General features: G+C 49.3%; 3 protein-coding genes across 14 annotated transcripts in view; 1 reads left to right on the top strand and 2 right to left on the bottom strand.

Moving 5' to 3' along the window:
* Nucleotides 1-713: 713 nt before the first annotated feature.
* FEN1 (flap structure-specific endonuclease 1) lies at nt 714-3,436 on the bottom strand. Its single transcript, XM_075566963.1, has 2 exons — nt 3,149-3,436; nt 714-2,029 (listed from the first exon to the last, which is right to left on the bottom strand). Exon 2 carries the CDS (start codon nt 1,956-1,958, stop codon nt 813-815), a length of 1,146 nt encoding a protein of 381 aa, XP_075423078.1. The 5' UTR covers nt 1,959-2,029; nt 3,149-3,436; the 3' UTR covers nt 714-812.
* Nucleotides 3,423-10,936, top strand: TMEM258 (transmembrane protein 258). Of its 6 annotated transcripts, none has more exons than XM_075566966.1 (4): nt 3,423-3,579; nt 6,424-6,533; nt 7,916-8,056; nt 10,783-10,936. In XM_075566966.1, the coding sequence occupies exons 1-3, from the start codon at nt 3,577-3,579 to the stop codon at nt 8,040-8,042; spliced, it is 240 nt and encodes a 79-aa protein (XP_075423081.1). In that variant the 5' UTR covers nt 3,423-3,576; the 3' UTR covers nt 8,043-8,056; nt 10,783-10,936. The 6 variants fall into 6 exon arrangements, with proteins under 6 accessions (XP_075423081.1, XP_075423084.1, XP_075423083.1 ...); XM_075566969.1 differs by lacking the exon at nt 3,423-3,579 and adding an exon at nt 3,719-3,730; XM_075566968.1 differs by lacking the exon at nt 3,423-3,579 and adding an exon at nt 4,181-4,227.
* Nucleotides 10,937-11,040: 104 nt separating this feature from the next.
* MYRF (myelin regulatory factor) overlaps nt 11,041-17,509 on the bottom strand; it is a 191,831-nt gene continuing 185,362 nt past the window's right edge. For all 7 annotated transcript variants that reach the window (XM_075566951.1, XM_075566952.1, XM_075566953.1 and 4 more), the window contains 10 exons: nt 15,557-15,645; nt 15,275-15,343; nt 14,735-14,808; nt 13,869-14,024; nt 13,553-13,777; nt 13,174-13,261; nt 12,990-13,064; nt 12,821-12,917; nt 12,570-12,674; nt 11,041-12,306 (listed from right to left, as the gene is read on the bottom strand). In XM_075566951.1, coding sequence (XP_075423066.1) covers nt 12,223-12,306; nt 12,570-12,674; nt 12,821-12,917; nt 12,990-13,064; nt 13,174-13,261; nt 13,553-13,777; nt 13,869-14,024; nt 14,735-14,808; nt 15,275-15,343; nt 15,557-15,645 — 1,062 coding nt within the window. In that variant the 3' untranslated portion in view covers nt 11,041-12,222. The remainder of the gene's footprint in view (nt 12,307-12,569; nt 12,675-12,820; nt 12,918-12,989; nt 13,065-13,173; nt 13,262-13,552; nt 13,778-13,868; nt 14,025-14,734; nt 14,809-15,274; nt 15,344-15,556; nt 15,646-17,509) is intronic.

The following is a 17,509-nucleotide window of genomic DNA, read 5'->3' as shown; positions in this document are numbered from 1 at the left end:
GTACACACAGTTACATAGTAGATGAGGTTGAAAAATTACATGCATCCATCAAGTTCAACCTATGCTAAATTTAGACAGAATTTATCCTATATCTGTACTTACAGTACATATTGATTCAGAGGAAGGCAAACAAAAAACCCCAGTGAAATATCATCCATCTCATAAGGGGAGAAAGAAATTCCTTCCTGACTCCCAAGAATTGGCAATCAGATTACTCCCAGGATCAACATCCTTCCCATGTTTACTTATTTGGTATATCCCTGTATACCTTTCATTTCTAAAATGATGTCCAACCTTTTTTTTGAACAAATATATTGTATCTGCTGTCAGTCTCCATGGGTAAATCCCCATTCTTACTGTAAAGAACCCTTTGCTGGTGAAAAACACACACACACACACACACACACACCCTTAATAAATGTATTTATCCACACTGAAAATAGCTTGTGTGTTATATGAGTTTCCCGAATAGCAGCTGTTACTAGGGAACCTAAATTAATGATAGTGAGGGTAACAACTACATTTCTCATAACTGGAACTTGATGAATTGTTTGCTGTGCAATACCTGCTTCTTGCCCTAGTGAATAACAGTGCAAGTGTCTAAAAGTGTTGTCTTACTACCTTGTGTATAAAAAACTTGGTGTAAATAAACAGAAGATCCAAAAGCAATTGCCTCTGGGTGACTCGGAACAAAATAGGTTTCCCCAGACAGGTAGTGTAAAAAACAAATCTTATTTCTCTTTATTTTAATAAGCACTGTATTATACAAAGAAGACAACCCCCAACACCGTGACAGCTCCTACTCCAACCCTTCACTTGCCCCTCTTAAACTTCCCAGGGGTGCCTGCAGTTTTAGCCTTCTTTTTGGCTGTGCCCTTGGCCTCCGTCACTTTCCTCTTGGAGGAGCTGACAGATCCGGTCACTTTAAAGAAGTCATCTAGCCGGCCCTGTGTGCTGCCCTGCCGGTTCTTGGCCAGCTTCTTGGCTCCGTTGCGCACTCGGTCCTCGTTGAACTGCTTCTCCCCACACATGAAGGACACCAGGCTCTCCTCGTCCGGCTCCGTCCACTTCAGGTCCACACTCTCCATCTCCACCACCTCCGGTTGCAGGAAGAGCTGCCTAGCTTCCTTGTGCAGCCAGTTCTCCGGTACTGGGTACTTCTTGAGGTCTATGTTCTCCATTATCTCCTCGATACTCTTGTGCTGCCGGATCAATTCCATGGCCTTCTTGGGACCAATCCCTCGGATGGTCTCGCAGTAATCACTGCCTAGCAGGATGCACAGGTCCACAAACTGCTCGTGCGTGAGGCTCATGTCCTGCAGAGCGCGGCTAAAGTGGAATTCCTGAATGGGCAGCTTCTTGGCCTCACTGGCCGTAAGATGCCGAAGCAACAACGGGGTGCCGAAGGTCAGAGCGTCCATGTCTTCAGTAGCGGCGGCGTAAACCTTCCCAGCCTTTACCAGGGCGGCGCATGTGGCTTCCGCCTCGCAAGGCGCGTCCACGTAGGGAATGCCCATAAGAGCGAGCAGCCGCTTGCACTCCTCGTTATGCTGCTTGGTGACCTTCACCAGACGCTTGTTGAACTTCTCTATGTTCTCTGCCTCGCCGGCTTCCTGCGCGGCCTCCAGTTTCTTCTCCGCCTCTGCCCTGCGCTCGCTGCGCTTGGCCAACTCGCCCGACTTTAGGTGCGGCGGCTTCCCGTCGAAGACGTAGACGGGCTTGATGCCGTGCTCCACCATGCGGATGGTGCGGTAGAACATGCCCATCAGGTGGCTGGTGGTCTCCCCGTCTTCATTCTGCAGCATATTGCCGTCCTGCCGCACTGCGATCAGGAACTGGTAGATGCACATGGAGGCATCAACGGCCACCTTGCGGCCGAAGTAACTCTTGATGTCATTCTCCTTGATAGCCGTGGGGGCCACGTCCGCTATCAGCTTGGCCAGGCCGTGAATTCCCATTGCGCGGGGGAAGAAGCAACAGGGACTGAAAGGGAGAACCGCAGGAGGAGCAGAGGAATTCAATAGAGGGCCTGCAAAGAGAAACAAAAGGAAAGCACATGAGAGCGTGTGTGTGTGTGTGTGTGTGTGTGTGTGTGTGTGTGTGTGTGTGTGTGTGTGTGTGTGTGTGTGTGTGTGTGTGTGTGTGTGTGTGTGTGTGTGTGGAGGGGGAGAGAGAGAAAGAGAAAAAAAAGTAATTAGTGCACAATAACCAAAAGACCTGTTATATAAATATGAGAATATAATAATAATATGCGACGTGTATTAATCTTGATAGATGCTACTATAATGGCTGACGTCCCACACAAATACCTTAAGGGGGAAACATTGAAAACGGGGCCATAAGCACAAATATTCAAGAAATATAACTAGCTGTATTGTATGTCTTTATTTATATAGCGCCTAAAGTGTACTCAGCGCTTCACAAAGAATACAGTACAAAATGTATAAATAAATAAAACAGTGTGATTCCTAGTGAGTGAAAGCAGAGATACAGAGTCCCATAGATATGGTGTTGTTGAGAGACGATCCTGGAAATTATCCAGTTCCTGTTTTATTTATTTATACATTTAGCTAGTTATATATCTTGAATATTTGAACATATGTCCCCGTTATATACATATACAGGGTGCTTCAGAATAATGTATGCGCTTTGAATATTTAGCACCTATAAAAACGTATACATTTTTAGTATGCACCCATTATTACAGATAACATCTACATACATTTTAAATTAACATAGATACTAATATACTACCATAGATACAAATATACTACCATAGATACTAATGTACTACCATAGATACTAATATACTAAAATAGATACTAATATACTACCATAGATACTAATATACTAACATATATACTCATATACTAACAGATACTAATATACTAAGATAGATACCAATATATTAACATAGATACTAATATATTAGTAGATAGGCACTCATGGGCATCTTCCCCCCAGTGTAAGGACTGTATGAGTAGCCTGCTGCTGATGTGAGAGACCTTTCTCATATTATAGGGCCTATGAATAAAACCCTAGCACGTGATGGAAGACGCTATGACCGCCGGTGTCAGTGCGCCGCTGTGAGCATATAACATGGCGATGTAAAACACGCAGAGATCCGGAGGTAACACACGAGACATACCCGCTTATCCCCGGTGTCTATCTTCTCGCTGTGACGTCACTCTCTTTCCCGCCTTTCTGTTCCCTGGCAAAAGTGCGCAACGAACAACGCGACGAGTGCTGTGATTGGTTGGCGGTCAAAGGGAGCCGCGCTGTGATTGACCTGACTGCGGCTGGCTGGAGGGAAGCCGCGCTGTGATTGGCTGGGAGGGTGAAGTTGCCATGCTGTGGTTGGCCACCCCCTCCCCGTGTTTGGTTCCCGGCATTCTCAGCGACCGAGTCTCCCTCGCTCTCTCTTCTCCCCGCCGCCTCTTGGCCTGACAGAACTCGGTTTCCCAGCAGCCTTAGCGCGGGCTGTGCTTGCGATTCCCAGCGCGCCCCACGGCGACCTCTGACCCCAACCAGAGGCTGTGAGACGTGGCGGAACTAGGAGCAATATAAACCGGAGTCATGGTGAGGGGGGCTAGGGGCAATATAAACCGGAGTTATGGTGAGGGGGGGCTAGGGGGATATATAAACCGGAGTCATGGTGAGGGGGGGCTAGGGGCAATATAAACCGGAGTCGTGGTGAGGGGGGCTAGGGGCAGTATAAACCGGAGTCATGGTGAGGGGGGGCTAGGGGCAATATAAACCGGAGTCATGGTGAGGGGGGGCTAGGGGCAATATAAACCGGAGTCATGGTGAGGGGGGGGCTAGGGGCAATATAAACCGGAGTCATGGTGAGGGGGGGCTAGGGGCAATATAAACCGGAGTCATGGTGAGGGGGGGGCTAGGGGCAATATAAACCGGAGTCATGGTGAGGGGGGGGGCTAGGGGCAATATAAACCGGAGTCATGGTGAGGGGGGGGCTAGGGGCAATATAAACCGGAGTCATGGTGAGGGGGGGCTAGGGGCAATATCAACCGGAGTCATGGTGAGGGGGGGCTAGGGGCAATATAAACCGGAGTCATGGTGAGGGGGGGCTAGGGCAATATAAACCGGAGTCATGGTGAGGGGGGGCTAGGGCAATATAAACCGGAGTTATGGTGAGGGGGGGCTAGGGGGATATATAAACCGGAGTCATGGTGAGGGGGGCTAGGGGCAATATAAACCGGAGTCATGGTGAGGGGGGGCTAGGGCAATATAAACCGGAGTCATGGTGAGGGGGGGCTAGGGGCAATATAAACCGGAGTTATGGTGAGGGGGGCTAGGGGCAATATAAACCAGAGTCATGGTGAGGAGGGACTAGGGGGGGTATATAAATAGGGGTGCCAGGTGGCTTCTCCAAAAATACTGGACTCAATGGTGACAGGTCCTTATGTCCAGGGAGGGAAATACTGGACACATAAATGTCCAGTATTACAGTACCTCATTTTTTACTGGACAGAGTATACAAATACATGACAGTCCAGTTCAATACCGGAGACCTGGCAACCCTATATATAAACCGGATTCATGGTGAGGGGGAGCTAGGGGGTATATATTGCTATAAAATATCTAAAAACCAAACTATGTGTGTAAAATATATATATATATATATATATATATATATATATATATATATATATATATATATATATATATATGCGCCTCGGTGCACTCCAAATAAATCATACAATTTGTATAGTAGGCTGGGATTAAGTGTGAGGATCTGCCTGTTGTACATGATATATATCATATGTGTAACCCCCTCTAGTTCCACAGTTTATATGTGCTGTGGCAGGGCCTTTATCCCTCAGTACACCATAATTGAACCGGGCGAGACTTGTGTATATATTTACTGGGGATTTATGACCCCTGGGCAACCTTAACTCGACAGCCCATATATATATATATATCTGTGTGTGTGTGTGTGTGTGTGTATATACATACATATAGACACACACAACTCACAAACAAGGAAGCTGCACTATTGTTCATTTTTACTCCCACTGTCCGAAGCCCCTTGGCCAACATTATTACCAGCATTGTGTTGAAGCTTTTATCTTGCATGTTGGCGGGTAGTTGGTTACAGGCCTGTTGAGGGTGAAACGTGTGAGGTGCGTGTGTAATTTGTAAAGTACACTCAAGCTGCAGGAAAACGCCTCCCAGCTGTCTGTTATCCCGTTCCGCTTTAACGGCCCGGCAAGCATCTGGATCTCTCTGTTTCTCAAAATCGGTTCCATGTAAGCCGTTCCTTCTACCCTTTAGGAACTGTCTCTGGGTTTTGGATGTTGGCTGACTGTGCTAAGTAGACCATTTGTTGCTGATGTCTTTCTAATGGCCGTAGTTTGCATGGGCCCATCTTAACTCCAACCCTCCTCCCCCCTCAAATTTCAGATCCAGAAAAACACTGGCCTCGGGATTCATCTCGGAAGTTAATTTGAGTAAATTGAGTAATTATTTGCGTTGACCACCTGTACAATTTTATGGCATAAATCCTCCGTTCCGCTCCATAATAGGAAGGTCTTCAATGTAGCGAACCCATAGTTCTGTAAGAACTGATTTAGAAGAGGTTCTTAACCGAACACCAACCTTAGTGACTATGGGCCAATGGGTCTTTCAGACTTTAGAACCTTTGCCTAGTATGAACCCATGAGAAGGACGGCTCACCGGTTCATATTGAGAGCAGAGTCTGGGACCGGAGCGCCTTGCTCCTGCCCACTCTTATTCTCCCGCCGCACTGACTGACCTGTCCGTCACCGCAACGAACGGTCACAGCGCGCCCTTTCTTCTCTTCCATTCTTGTGAGAAAACCGGATAGGTTGCCGGTCACAGTGGTGACTACCGGGTCCGTACGACACGGCAGCACAGGCGCCGGGGGCAAAATGTTACGTCTCCAGCTGTACCAAACCTCAAAAGCTTCAGCTACTTTGGGGATCGGTTACGACTTCCAAAAATACACACAGTGGTAAACATTTTTATCAGAGGGAAATAGGAATATATCATATGGTGAATCCTTCTTTTTTTTTTATCAACCCAGTTATAGGTGCTTGGGGATGGGAAGAATTTAACTCTTTATATTCACAGGAAGGGAAGAATTTAACCCTTTATATTCACGGGATGTGCGTACATGGAGCAATATACGCTTGCACAGGTTTGTATACGTGTAAATAATTTGTGTCCATATATATATTTAAATACACACACCTTCGCCTTTGTAGGACATGTACTTGGGATATATATGTGATGATATGACATCTGGTCCCATCTCACTTGGTGCACATTAGTAGTTATGTTTTATCTTGTACTCAACCAGCTTGTTCTAGACCTGGCATGCATGGTTTATGGGGTGTTATCCTAACTCTTGTCCCGGGCCTGGTCCGGTCTGTCCCGCAGGAACTGGAAGCAATGAACAGATACACAAGCCCGGTGAATCCGGCAGTGTTCCCGCATCTCACCGTCGTGCTCATGGCAATCGGCATGTTCTTCACCGCCTGGTTCTTTGTGTATCCTCTTAACTAAGCAGAGTGAGGTGGGAGGGAAGGGGAGAGAAGGTGAGGAAACGGATACACCGGAGAGAGAAGGAAGGAGGAGCTGATATATTGGGGGGGAGATGGGAGCCGGTTTCCGGACAGAGAGGAAGGGAGGAGAAGGGAGCCGGTATGCCGGTGAGAGGGAGAGGAGGGGTGAGCATGTATAGAAGAAACCGATGAGGTTTGAAAAGCTCCCTACACTGTAACTTAATGTATGGAGCACTTTAATGTTGGTTCACTAAATGGCATCACAACCTACATTGAATCTGCCTTTCTCCAGGGCTAATACAGGACATACTTGAAAACGAGAGGTAACTCTCAATGTATTACTTCTTGGTAAAACATTTTATAAATGAATACGGCTATTAGAAATATGAACTTCCCCTTAGTGGAATATTTATTAAATTCAATGGAATCATATAAAGTGACACCGGCACAAAACTAGGATCATGCCAAATACCTCCTCGTTCTTCCATGGCACGTACATTGTTGTATATTCCATAAAAACGGTGCAGTCGCCCAGATTGCGATAACGATGCACATCACATGGAAGAATGCTGTATTTAGCAGGGTCCTAGTTTTGTACTGGGGCCACTTGAAATGATTCTGGAACTAAAGTAAAGTAGGAGGGTCCATAGCCCTGTGCATCCTTATTTACATATGAGCTGACCTCCATGATGTAGGATGTGAGCGATGCTCCCACCTATCTGTCTTGCTCTTTTATTCAGTGGGATTTTTAGGGTCCCAAAGACAAAACAATTGCTTTTGGAAGGGCGATTAGTGTATAACGTGTGCAGGGTGATCTACATTTTGGGGTGACGTGTAGTGCCGGCTGTGTGCAGACCATGGGGTGACGTGTAGTGCTGGCTGTGTGCAGACCATGGGGTGACGGCTGTGTGCAGACCATGTCGTGACGGCTGTGTGCAGACCATGTCGTGACGTGTAGTGCTGGCGGTGTGCAGACCATGTCGTGACGTGTAGTGCTGGCGGTGTGCAGACCATGTCGTGACGTGTAGAGCTGGCTGTGTGCAGACCATGGGGTGACGTGTAGTGCTGGCTGTGTGCAGACCATGGGGGGACATTTAGTGCTGGCTGTGTGCAGACCATGGGGTGACGTGTAGTGCTGGCTGTGTGCAGACCATGTCGTGACGTGTAGTGCTGGCGGTGTGCAGACCATGTCGTGACGTGTAGAGCTGGCTGTGTGCAGACCGTGTCGTGACGTGTAGAGCTGGCTGTGTGCAGACTGTGTCGTGACGTGTAGTGCTGGCGGTGTGCAGACCGAGTACATTATACATGCACAGCACAGTCACAATCCCCCCAGCGTGCCTCTGCTTCCCTTAATGTCACACCGCCAGCTACGAGGTGACGTCCACAAAATACACCCGCGACGTCTACAAAGAGCTGCTCATCTCGCTGGTGGCCTCGCTGTTCATGGGATTCGGGGTGCTGTTCTTGCTGCTGTGGGTCGGGATCTACGTTTGACGAAGGAGGAGTAGGTAGGTTCTCTGCTGAAGGATGGGGTTTGGCACGTGTCATAGCTGGAGGAACCTGCATGGCATCACAAATCAGTGCGTGTCTGCATCTACATGCAAAGCATCGGGGGGGTGACCCTGCGGTCGTCGTCCCCCCCCCTTTCCCCAGCTCTGAAGGGTCTTTTGTACAACTTTGGGAATGTTATTTTTTCCCATCGCAGAAAACGTTTGCCTGTGTATAAGGCTGCGGCCCCGCTCGCACTGAGTGGGCGGCGCTTGGAGCGGTTACATGTGTATATATATATATATATATGCATGTTCCCGCTCACGCGATGCGCGTGCGCAAATGCGCGGGCACACGCTCGGCGCTTTTGTAAATAAACTTTTTATACTTTCCCGCTTGCCCGCAATTGCACCCCCTGCTCTAAGCATGAGCGAGCTCAACGCGAGCAGGGCCGCAGCCTAAGAGTGAAGCATAATTCTAGAGAGATAAATATGGAGAGTGTTGGTCACACGCTTTAACCTATTTGCTGCCAGTGAAACCCATCATACATTGCAGCAAGAGATTAAAGCTGCAGTTCAGTCAATATCCTGCATGTGTGTTTTTTTAAATAAACCAGTTCTGTAGTAAGAAAAAATACTTTTAGCATTTTCTGTTTTTAAAAAAAACAACTTTGAAAGACCTATTTTAACAGCCATTTGCTAAGGCACTGCCCCTTCATGTCCTGTCACAAGCCCTGGCACACCCCTTTGTGAGCCCTGCCCTCTAGCACATGTCAGTGCAGGAGTGCTCATGAATATTCATGAGCTTCCACTGAGTGACAGAAGCAGAGGAAAAACATATCCCATATCTAAAGATTTCGCCAATCAATACATGGAGAACGAATTGACTGGCAGCTATACAGTTCTTTAGGTAATTAGAGATTGCCCACATGAAACTATTGAATAAAAAAAAAAAAAAAAAAAGGACTGAACTGCAGCTTTAAAGGGTCTGTCCCTCCTAGGACCAACGTCTAGTAAAGGCAGTGACATGCTTAAGGGGGTCAGTCATACCTACCACCAAGTGTACTAATAGCAGTGACATGTTTAAAGGGTCACATCTGGGTGACCTTAAGACCTTTTGTTTGTACCAGTGATATGACTGTGTTAAGCAAGTTTGCACAGGCAAAGCCCCCCATATCCCAATCCTTATTGTTTCTCTGATATGTGTAAAGGAAACGGCTAACGCAAACTCCTGTGTTCAAAGGACGCAATTTGTAATGACCAGATTGGTAATTAACTGCCAGAGGGTTAAGGTAGCGAGACCCATCCCAACATGTGGCGATAAATAAGTCAGAGCCCTCACGTCTTTATTTTTGGACTTTTTCCTTAGGAAACCACATAACCAGCTTTTAATTATCCGTCTGCTAAATTATTTCCATTCACCCCCCACTCACATAGCACACTCATCCCCATCTCTCACACTCCATTCACCCCCCCACTCACATAGCACACTCATCCCCATCTCTCACACTCCAATCACTTCCCCCCCCTCACATAGCACTCATCCCCATCTCTCACACTCCATTCACCCCCCCCACTCACATAGCACACTCATCCCCATCTCTCACACTCCAATCACTTCCCCCCCCTCACATAGCACTCATCCCCATCTCTCACACTCCATTCACCCCCCCCACTCACATAGCACACTCATCCCCATCTCTCACACTCCAATCACTTCCCCCCCTCACATAGCACACTCATCCCCATCTCTCACACTCCAATCACTTCCCCCCCTCACATAGCACACTCATCCCCATCTCTCACACTCCTTCACCCCCCCACTCACATAGCACACTCATCCCCATCTCTCACACTCCATTCACACTCATCCCCATCTCTCACACTCCATTCACCCCCCACTCACATAGCACACTCATCCCCATCTCACACTCCATTCACCCCCCCACTCACATAGCACACTTATCCCCATCTCTCACACTCCATTCACCCCCCACTCACATAGCACACTCATCCCCATCTCACACTCCACTCACTCATCCCCATCTCACACTCCATTCACCCCCCCTCACATAGCACACTCATCCCCATCTCTCACACTCCATTCACCCCCCCCTCACATAGCACACTCATCACCATCTCTCACTACCCCCTCCCACCCCCTGGCTAGGAAATAGTTATTCCATGTCCCTCTAATTAATAAATATTATCGCCCCCACTCTTCAGACTATTGCTAAGAAACCTGTGTGACCGATGCCAGACAGTACAGTGTCCTGACCTTGTGGGGGAATACTCTTAATATGGCCCCAAACTGCGCCTCAGTGTGTGAGGACAGCATGGGTGATATAGCTGTCAATTACTGCGGGGCTCCCAAAGTCACGTCCCACAATGCCTTGCTGCTGTGGATGCAAAGCGACTTTGTGAACTCCTGCTGTAATTGGCAGCTACACCACCCACGCTAAGGTGCAGTTTTGGGCCTTACTAAGTGCACAGTCCCCATGGGCACTCGCTATCCTGCCTGGGGTCCCCCCCTGCGGGCACCCGCTATCCTGCCTGGGGTCCCCCCCTGCGGGCACCCGCTGTCCTGCCTGGGGTTCGCCATTGCAGATTTTTGGCCAAGTCCCAAACCCCCTGTTGGGAATCGCCGATGATTTAGTGTACGTATAGTTGGAGGGATATGGGACATTGTATTGAGGTGTGTACTGCACGGTGTTAGTAGTGTCCTAATGTGTCTCTTCATATTTCAGACAGAAGGATGGATATATTTTTTACTGCTGTGTGTTCGGGGACCAGGACTGGCTGTGGGCGTCTGCTCAGTCCATGCACTGTCATTTCTGCGATGGAGATTTCCAAACCAAGGTGATTTATCTCACCAGTTACAATAAAAACACTTTACTTCTACTACTGCTCTCTTCTTTCTAACCACTTAGCAGCGCAAAGAGACTAGAAGCCCGGCGCGTTCCGCATTCATACACGCCGCTTCACAAATACACACACACAGTGTCCAGAGTACAAAGCATTATTTATATATTTATATCATGGATATTTATACGCAGATAGGATTATCCAGTCCCAAAGAACAGGGGAACAGTGCAGTTGTAGCAGGGAAAATATAAATACAAATCAGAAATATCGTCATATTCAAAAACAAAATGCTTGAGTTCATCCAGAGAGGAGCCTGGCCGTTTTAACCCTTCCTCTGCAGCAAGAGGCCAGTAACTCACCGCTCCGCATTGCTATCCATGCGATGCTCTGCACTGAAAGGGTTAAAGGCGGCGGTGACACCTGGTGACATCACCACTGAAGCGATTAGTGTCCTTAATTACTGTAAGAAAACAGTATATACAAGATTTTAACGTTAAGAGCAGAAAAGACTTGGGGGGGAAAAAACAACACACACACACACACCCCTTTGGGATTTGTGGGTCCTTCACAAAGTCACCGATTTTAACGTATGATGTCGCTTTGCACGGCGTTCGCACGCTCCGCGCTCTTTGAGAGTCTTTGGTGCGTGGCCTCGCCCCCGCGCATATTTGGATGCCCCCCCGCTTGAGGGTCCGGGGGGAAGGTTTTGGTCCTCACTGCCGCGTTAACATTAAGTGCACTTCAGTGGTTAGATAATTAAATACAAAACGCAGACTCTGCTCAGACAAGGTGGGGGGGGGGGTAAAAACAGAAGAAATTCACATGACAAACACATTATCCGTCCAAATCAGTAACTCGTCGCGGTTTCTGCAGCCCCTCGCCCCGTTACCGGCAGACGTTCAGCCTGTTTAGTGGCAGATCCTATATGGGAGTGGGGCTGCCTCTCCCCTAATTCCTTATTAACAGGAGGGAGTTGGGGTCCTGTGAGAGAGAGGTTTGTAACAGCAGAATCACAATATAAAACATACATAAAATAGATGTGATGGGGGACGGGCTGCACCCATTTTCTGGCCTAGTGAACCCCCTTTTCTTGCTTTGAGCTGGGGGGGGGGGGTCCTTGAGGGAGAAGCGTCTGTCTCCAGTGTGTACGCCCCTTGATTTCCAGTTGGCCCCAGTAAGTTCCAGTGTTGCACATCCAGTGAGGGGTGGGGTGGCCCCCGCGGCTGCCCGCAGTCTGGGAGGAGGAACATCTGTATCCAGTTAGGGGGGGGGGGGAGAGGAGTGCTCAATGTTCGGGATTTCCCGGCTGCTCCCCCAGAGAATCATTTGCAGAGTCGATAAAACCGGAAATAATAGTCCGTGACTTGGGAGGAATCCAGAGACTGGTGGCAACCAGAGGACACACCCTGGGACAGAGAGACTGGGTTAGAGAGACTCTGAGTGAGGCAGAGGTACAGGACAGAAAACATCCTAATGCATATGGGGGGGGGGGGGAGAAAGGACAGACCATCCTAACGCAGCCTCCGAGAGAGAGAAGGGAGAGGTACAAAGACAGCTAAAATCCCGACCGTCGGAGCTTCAGAAAGAGCGGGTCCTCTGAGAGGGAGAGAAGCTGGGAGACCGAGGGACAGGAAAGACGTACGAGACGTGCATCCCACTGGTCACTCACCGGAGGGGACACCCGCAAGTGAAAGGTGAAATCCTGCGAGGGAAGGAGCTGCAGGGACCAGAGGTGAGAGGACGCAGAGACCCGCGTGAGACACACTCCAGACGCCTAATGAGAGACACATCAGAAACCTGATCAGAATGAGATGTTTAACTCAAACCTTGCATGTGAGTTACACAAAAGGAGCGTATGTATCCAGGCAAAAGTGGGGTAGTTCTGGGGCACTGACGGGCACACAGCGTCACAACGGGTACCTGGGAGCAGCCTTGGTTCTTGGGAGCTGCAGCTGCATCCTGACAGTCTTGTCCTGCGGACGCTTCACATAGGTTCACTGACACAGCAGAGGAAGAGCTGAGAGAGAGACACTTGGTCAGACAGACGTCATAGGGAAAGAGTCAGAGTCCCCCAGGGGGTAATACTCACTTGAGTTCTAGCGTCAGGCTGCCGGTCAGCGGGCTGTACTTGCTGAGAGGGAGTGAGAAGGTGTAATTTCCTGGCCTGAGGGGAGAGAGGTGTGGGGGTGATGTTAGACCGGGATATGGCTGAGCCGTGGCTGCCTCGGCTCATCATACTGTGACAGCCATTCATCGCTCACTGTCACTCTCACCTGCAGGCGTTGTGGGAGTCACAAGATCGAGCTGTGATGAGTGTGCTGGTCTCTAGAAGTCGGATGGAGGTGAGAGAGGAGCGAGATTCTGCGTGGTACAGAGATGGACATAAGTCAGCCACACACTAACACAGTCAAATGGGTACAGTCAGACACAAGCATACAGCCAGACAGACAAACGGGTACAGTCAGACACAAGCATACAGCCAGACAGACAAACTGGTACAGTCAGACACAAGCATACAGCCAGACAGACAAACTGGTACAGTCAGACACAAGCATACAGCCAGACAGACAAACTGGTACAGTCAAGGAGATGCACACAAAGGGAGAAGACCCGCACAGCCAAACATATATACAGCGGGAGGTGAACAGTCACCGTTGCCCGGTGTGCTGTCCACAGTGGGGGTCCCTGTGCTTTCCTCCTCCAGGCTTCTCCTGTGGCGGTGGTCCTGCCCTGGCAGGCTGTTGGGGGTGTGCTTGGTCTTGCCCTGGGTGTACGGAGGTGGGGGGCTGACCGGACGCCGTGGGGTCTGCAGGAAGTTGCGGCTCTTCTCCTGGATTCGGGACTTTGCCTTCCTGATGATCGCAGAGGGAATGGAGTCTGTGATGCAGAAAGACGGCATCGGTCAGCCTGGAATCGGAGCCCCCACACCCGGCCGGTGAGCTGGAGCAGGATTTTGTGAGGCTCTTACCTGTTGCCGAGTTGATCTCTGAAGGGGAGGAGGAGGAGGAGGAGGTGGAGGCAGTGCTGGGGAGGGAAGTGGGGCTGGGAAGGCAGCAGACTGCAGCACACGGAGGGTTAAAGCAGAGGTCTATGGTGAGGGAAGGCTCCGTGACATCCACCCGACCTGAGACAAGGGGAGATACCCCAGGGGGCATTTATCAGAGGATCCCAGGGGCAACGACACCACCAGATTTAGCAAAGAAAAGGTTGCATTGATTGTTGTAACCTGCACGGAGATGTACATCGGTTCGGAAGTCTAGTAGCTATACTGGGCCTTAAAGCTGCAGTCCCACGTACAAGGCCAAATAGCAAACTTTAGTAAATAGTAAAAAAAAAAATTCTAATTATTTCCTTAGACTAATCTAACCATTCCAACAGCAAAGATTTGGCTGCTTTTGTTAGGGGCTTCCAAATGGGGGAGTGCTTGTGAATCAAGCCTTTTATTTATTTAGTCTCTTGTTGGGCACCGTGTCAAGGCAGCAACCAGATCAAATCATCCCCCCCTCCCAAGTCTCCGCTTTATAATTTGATTGAAATGTGCTACTTCTAGATCAGTCACCCAGATGTCACCCCATAAACATGTCACTCCCACTTTGCTCTAGTAACGCCCTTTTAACAAGTGTGCATTTCACACATGTTTTGACACCTTTTTTAACGGACCGACACAGTGGTCCTCCATCAGTAAAAATGTTTTAATGGACCAGTATTGCACCATTACATTACACGCTTTGCCAATATATAACAGAGGGAGGAGGCATTCCAGCAGTGAGAGAGCTGGTGAAAGCATGCACATTCTCCCTTCATACGCACGTACACGCGCAGGCGTACACGCACCTGGACGATGTGTGGTCTCGGGTGGGGGAGTAGTGGAGCGTCTCAGTTGGGTGGTGTCAAAGTTCTGGCTGGATCTAAAGTGACAGAGAAGAAACGTACGTTGGGCAGGGGGATACAGGAGGGAGAGGAGAGAAGGGGGGGGGGGAAGCAGAGGCGTTGGTATGAAGCGTGGGAGAGAGACGTACCGTGTGTACAAAGCAAAGGGGAGTGTCGGTGCAGGAACCCGGGGGGGGGGGGGGGGTGTAAGCGAGAGAGCTGCCGGCAGCAGAGACGTGAGGAGTGGAGGATTCAGCGAGACATACAGGGGATGAGACGCTCACACGTACACACAGGTGGTGCAGGGAGAGGGATTGGGGCGTAGAGCGCGGCTTCCTTACATGCGACGCCCCCGCAGGGCTGTCCTGCCCATGGCTGTATAGAAGTATTGCATCCCTTCTCCACGTCGGCAATGCTACACCCTGCTTGTCTGTAATCCGGGGTGCTACACTGTCCCTCCCCCCCACCCACTGATAATCCCGGGTCCTGATCCCCCTCACTCACCCATCCATGTCCAGCAGGTCGTCCTCACTGCGCAGGTTCAGTACGTACAGCGTCGTCATGGAGATAACACTGCGGGGGTGGGAAGAAGAGTAGAGTATTCAGGGTATTATGAGGTAGGGGGAATATTTGGCATATGCCTGGGGTACGTGTGGGGGTTGGTAGGGGCAGTTATTGCCAATATTGGCATTTAGTTTCTGGCAGTACTCGAGGAGCTAGCAATCCTTTCCATGTGCAGCCGAGGTTTCCTGTGTGTGTTATGTGTGGGGTCGCCAGGCCTCTCACCTGAATGCCATGATAATAACCAGAGCGATGATGGTGGCCTGAAGGAAGCGCTGACTGATACAGCCGTGAGTAGCAGGGGCCGGGACAGGCTGAGGGGGCAGACACAAAAATACAGCGTCACAGCCAGACACACAGCATCAGAGATATACAGCAAGACTGCGTCACAGCCAGACACACGGCATCAGAGATATACAGCAAGAAAGAGCGTTACAGCCAGACACACAGCATCAGAGATATACAGCAAGAAAGAGCGTCACAGCCAGACACACAGCATCAGAGATATACAGCAAGAAAGAGCGTTACAGCCAGACACACAGCATCAGAGATATACAGCAAGAAAGAGCGTTACAGCCAGACACACAGCATCAGAGATATACAGCAAGAAAGAGCGTCACAGCCAGACACACAGCATCAGAGATATACAGCAAGACTGCGTCACAGCCAGACACACGGCATCAGAGATATACAGCAAGAAAGAGCGTTACAGCCAGACACACAGCATCAGAGATATACAGCAAGAAAGAGCGTTACAGCCAGACACACAGCATCAGAGATATACAGCAAGAAAGAGCGTTACAGCCAGACACACAGCATCAGAGATATACAGCAAGAAAGAGCGTCACAGCCAGACACACAGCATCAGAGATATACAGCAAGAAAGAGCGTCACAGCCAGACACACGGCATCAGAGATATACAGCAAGACTGCGTCACAGCCAGACACACGGCATCAGAGATATACAGCAAGAAAGAGCGTTACAGCCAGACACAGCATCAGAGATATACAGCAAGAAAGAGCGTCACAGCCAGACACACGGCATCAGAGATATACAGCAAGAAAACGCGTTACAGCCAGACACACAGCATCAGAGATATACAGCAAGAAAGAGCGTCACAGCCAGACACACAGCATCAGAGATATACAGCAAGACTGCGTCACAGCCAGACACACGGCATCAGAGATATACAGCAAGAAAGAGCGTTACAGCCAGACACACAGCATCAGAGATATACAGCAAGAAAGAGCGTTACAGCCAGACACACAGCATCAGAGATATACAGCAAGAAAGAGCGTTACAGCCAGACACACAGCATCAGAGATATACAGCAAGAAAGAGCGTCACAGCCAGACACACAGCATCAGAGATATACAGCAAGAAAGAGCGTCACAGCCAGACACACGGCATCAGAGATATACAGCAAGACTGCGTCACAGCCAGACACACGGCATCAGAGATATACAGCAAGAAAGAGCGTTACAGCCAGACACAGCATCAGAGATATACAGCAAGAAAGAGCGTCACAGCCAGACACACAGCATCAGAGATATACAGCAAGAAAGAGCGTTACAGCCAGACACACAGCATCAGAGATATACAGCAAGAAAGAGCGTTACAGCCAGACACACAGCATGAGAGATATACAGCAAGAAAGAGCGTTACAGCCAGACACACAGCATCAGAGATATACAGCAAGAAAGAGCGTTACAGCCAGACACACGGCAGAGATATACAGCAAGACTGCGTCACAGCCAGACACACGGCATCAGAGATATACAGCAAGAAAGAGCGTTACAGCCAGACACACAGCATCAGAGATATACAGCAAGAAAGAGCGTCACAGCCAGACACACAGCATCAGAGATATACAGCAAGAAAGAGCGTTACAGCCAGACACACAGCATCAGAGATATACAGCAAGAAAGAGCGTTACAGCCAGACACACAGCATCAGAGATATACTGCAAGAAAGAGCGTCACAGCCAGACACACGGCATCAGAGATATACAGCAAGAAAGAGCGTTACAGCCAGACACACAGCATCAGAGATATACAGCAAGAAAGGGCGTTACAGCCAGACACACAGCATCAGAGATATACAGCAAGAAAGAGCGTTACAGCCAGACACACAGCATCAGAGATATACAGCAAGAAAGAGCGTTACAGCCAGACACA

This window comes from Ascaphus truei, chromosome 12, assembly GCF_040206685.1.
Source record: "Ascaphus truei isolate aAscTru1 chromosome 12, aAscTru1.hap1, whole genome shotgun sequence".
Classification (NCBI taxonomy): domain Eukaryota; kingdom Metazoa; phylum Chordata; class Amphibia; order Anura; family Ascaphidae; genus Ascaphus; species Ascaphus truei.
This window is presented reverse-complemented; position numbering and strand designations above follow the sequence as displayed.

Coding starts and splice junctions, on each gene's coding strand:
- TMEM258 (XM_075566965.1), top strand. CDS start 6,158: ATGGAGCAATATACGCTTGCACAG. Junction 6,182..6,423: donor AGCAATATACGCTTGCACAG/GTTTGTATACGT, acceptor TCTGTCCCGCAG/GAACTGGAAGCAATGAACAG. Junction 6,534..7,915: donor TTCACCGCCTGGTTCTTTGT/GTATCCTCTTAA, acceptor TCACACCGCCAG/CTACGAGGTGACGTCCACAA.
- FEN1 (XM_075566963.1), bottom strand. CDS start 1,958: ATGGGAATTCACGGCCTGGCCAAGCTGATAGCGGACGTGGCCCCCACG.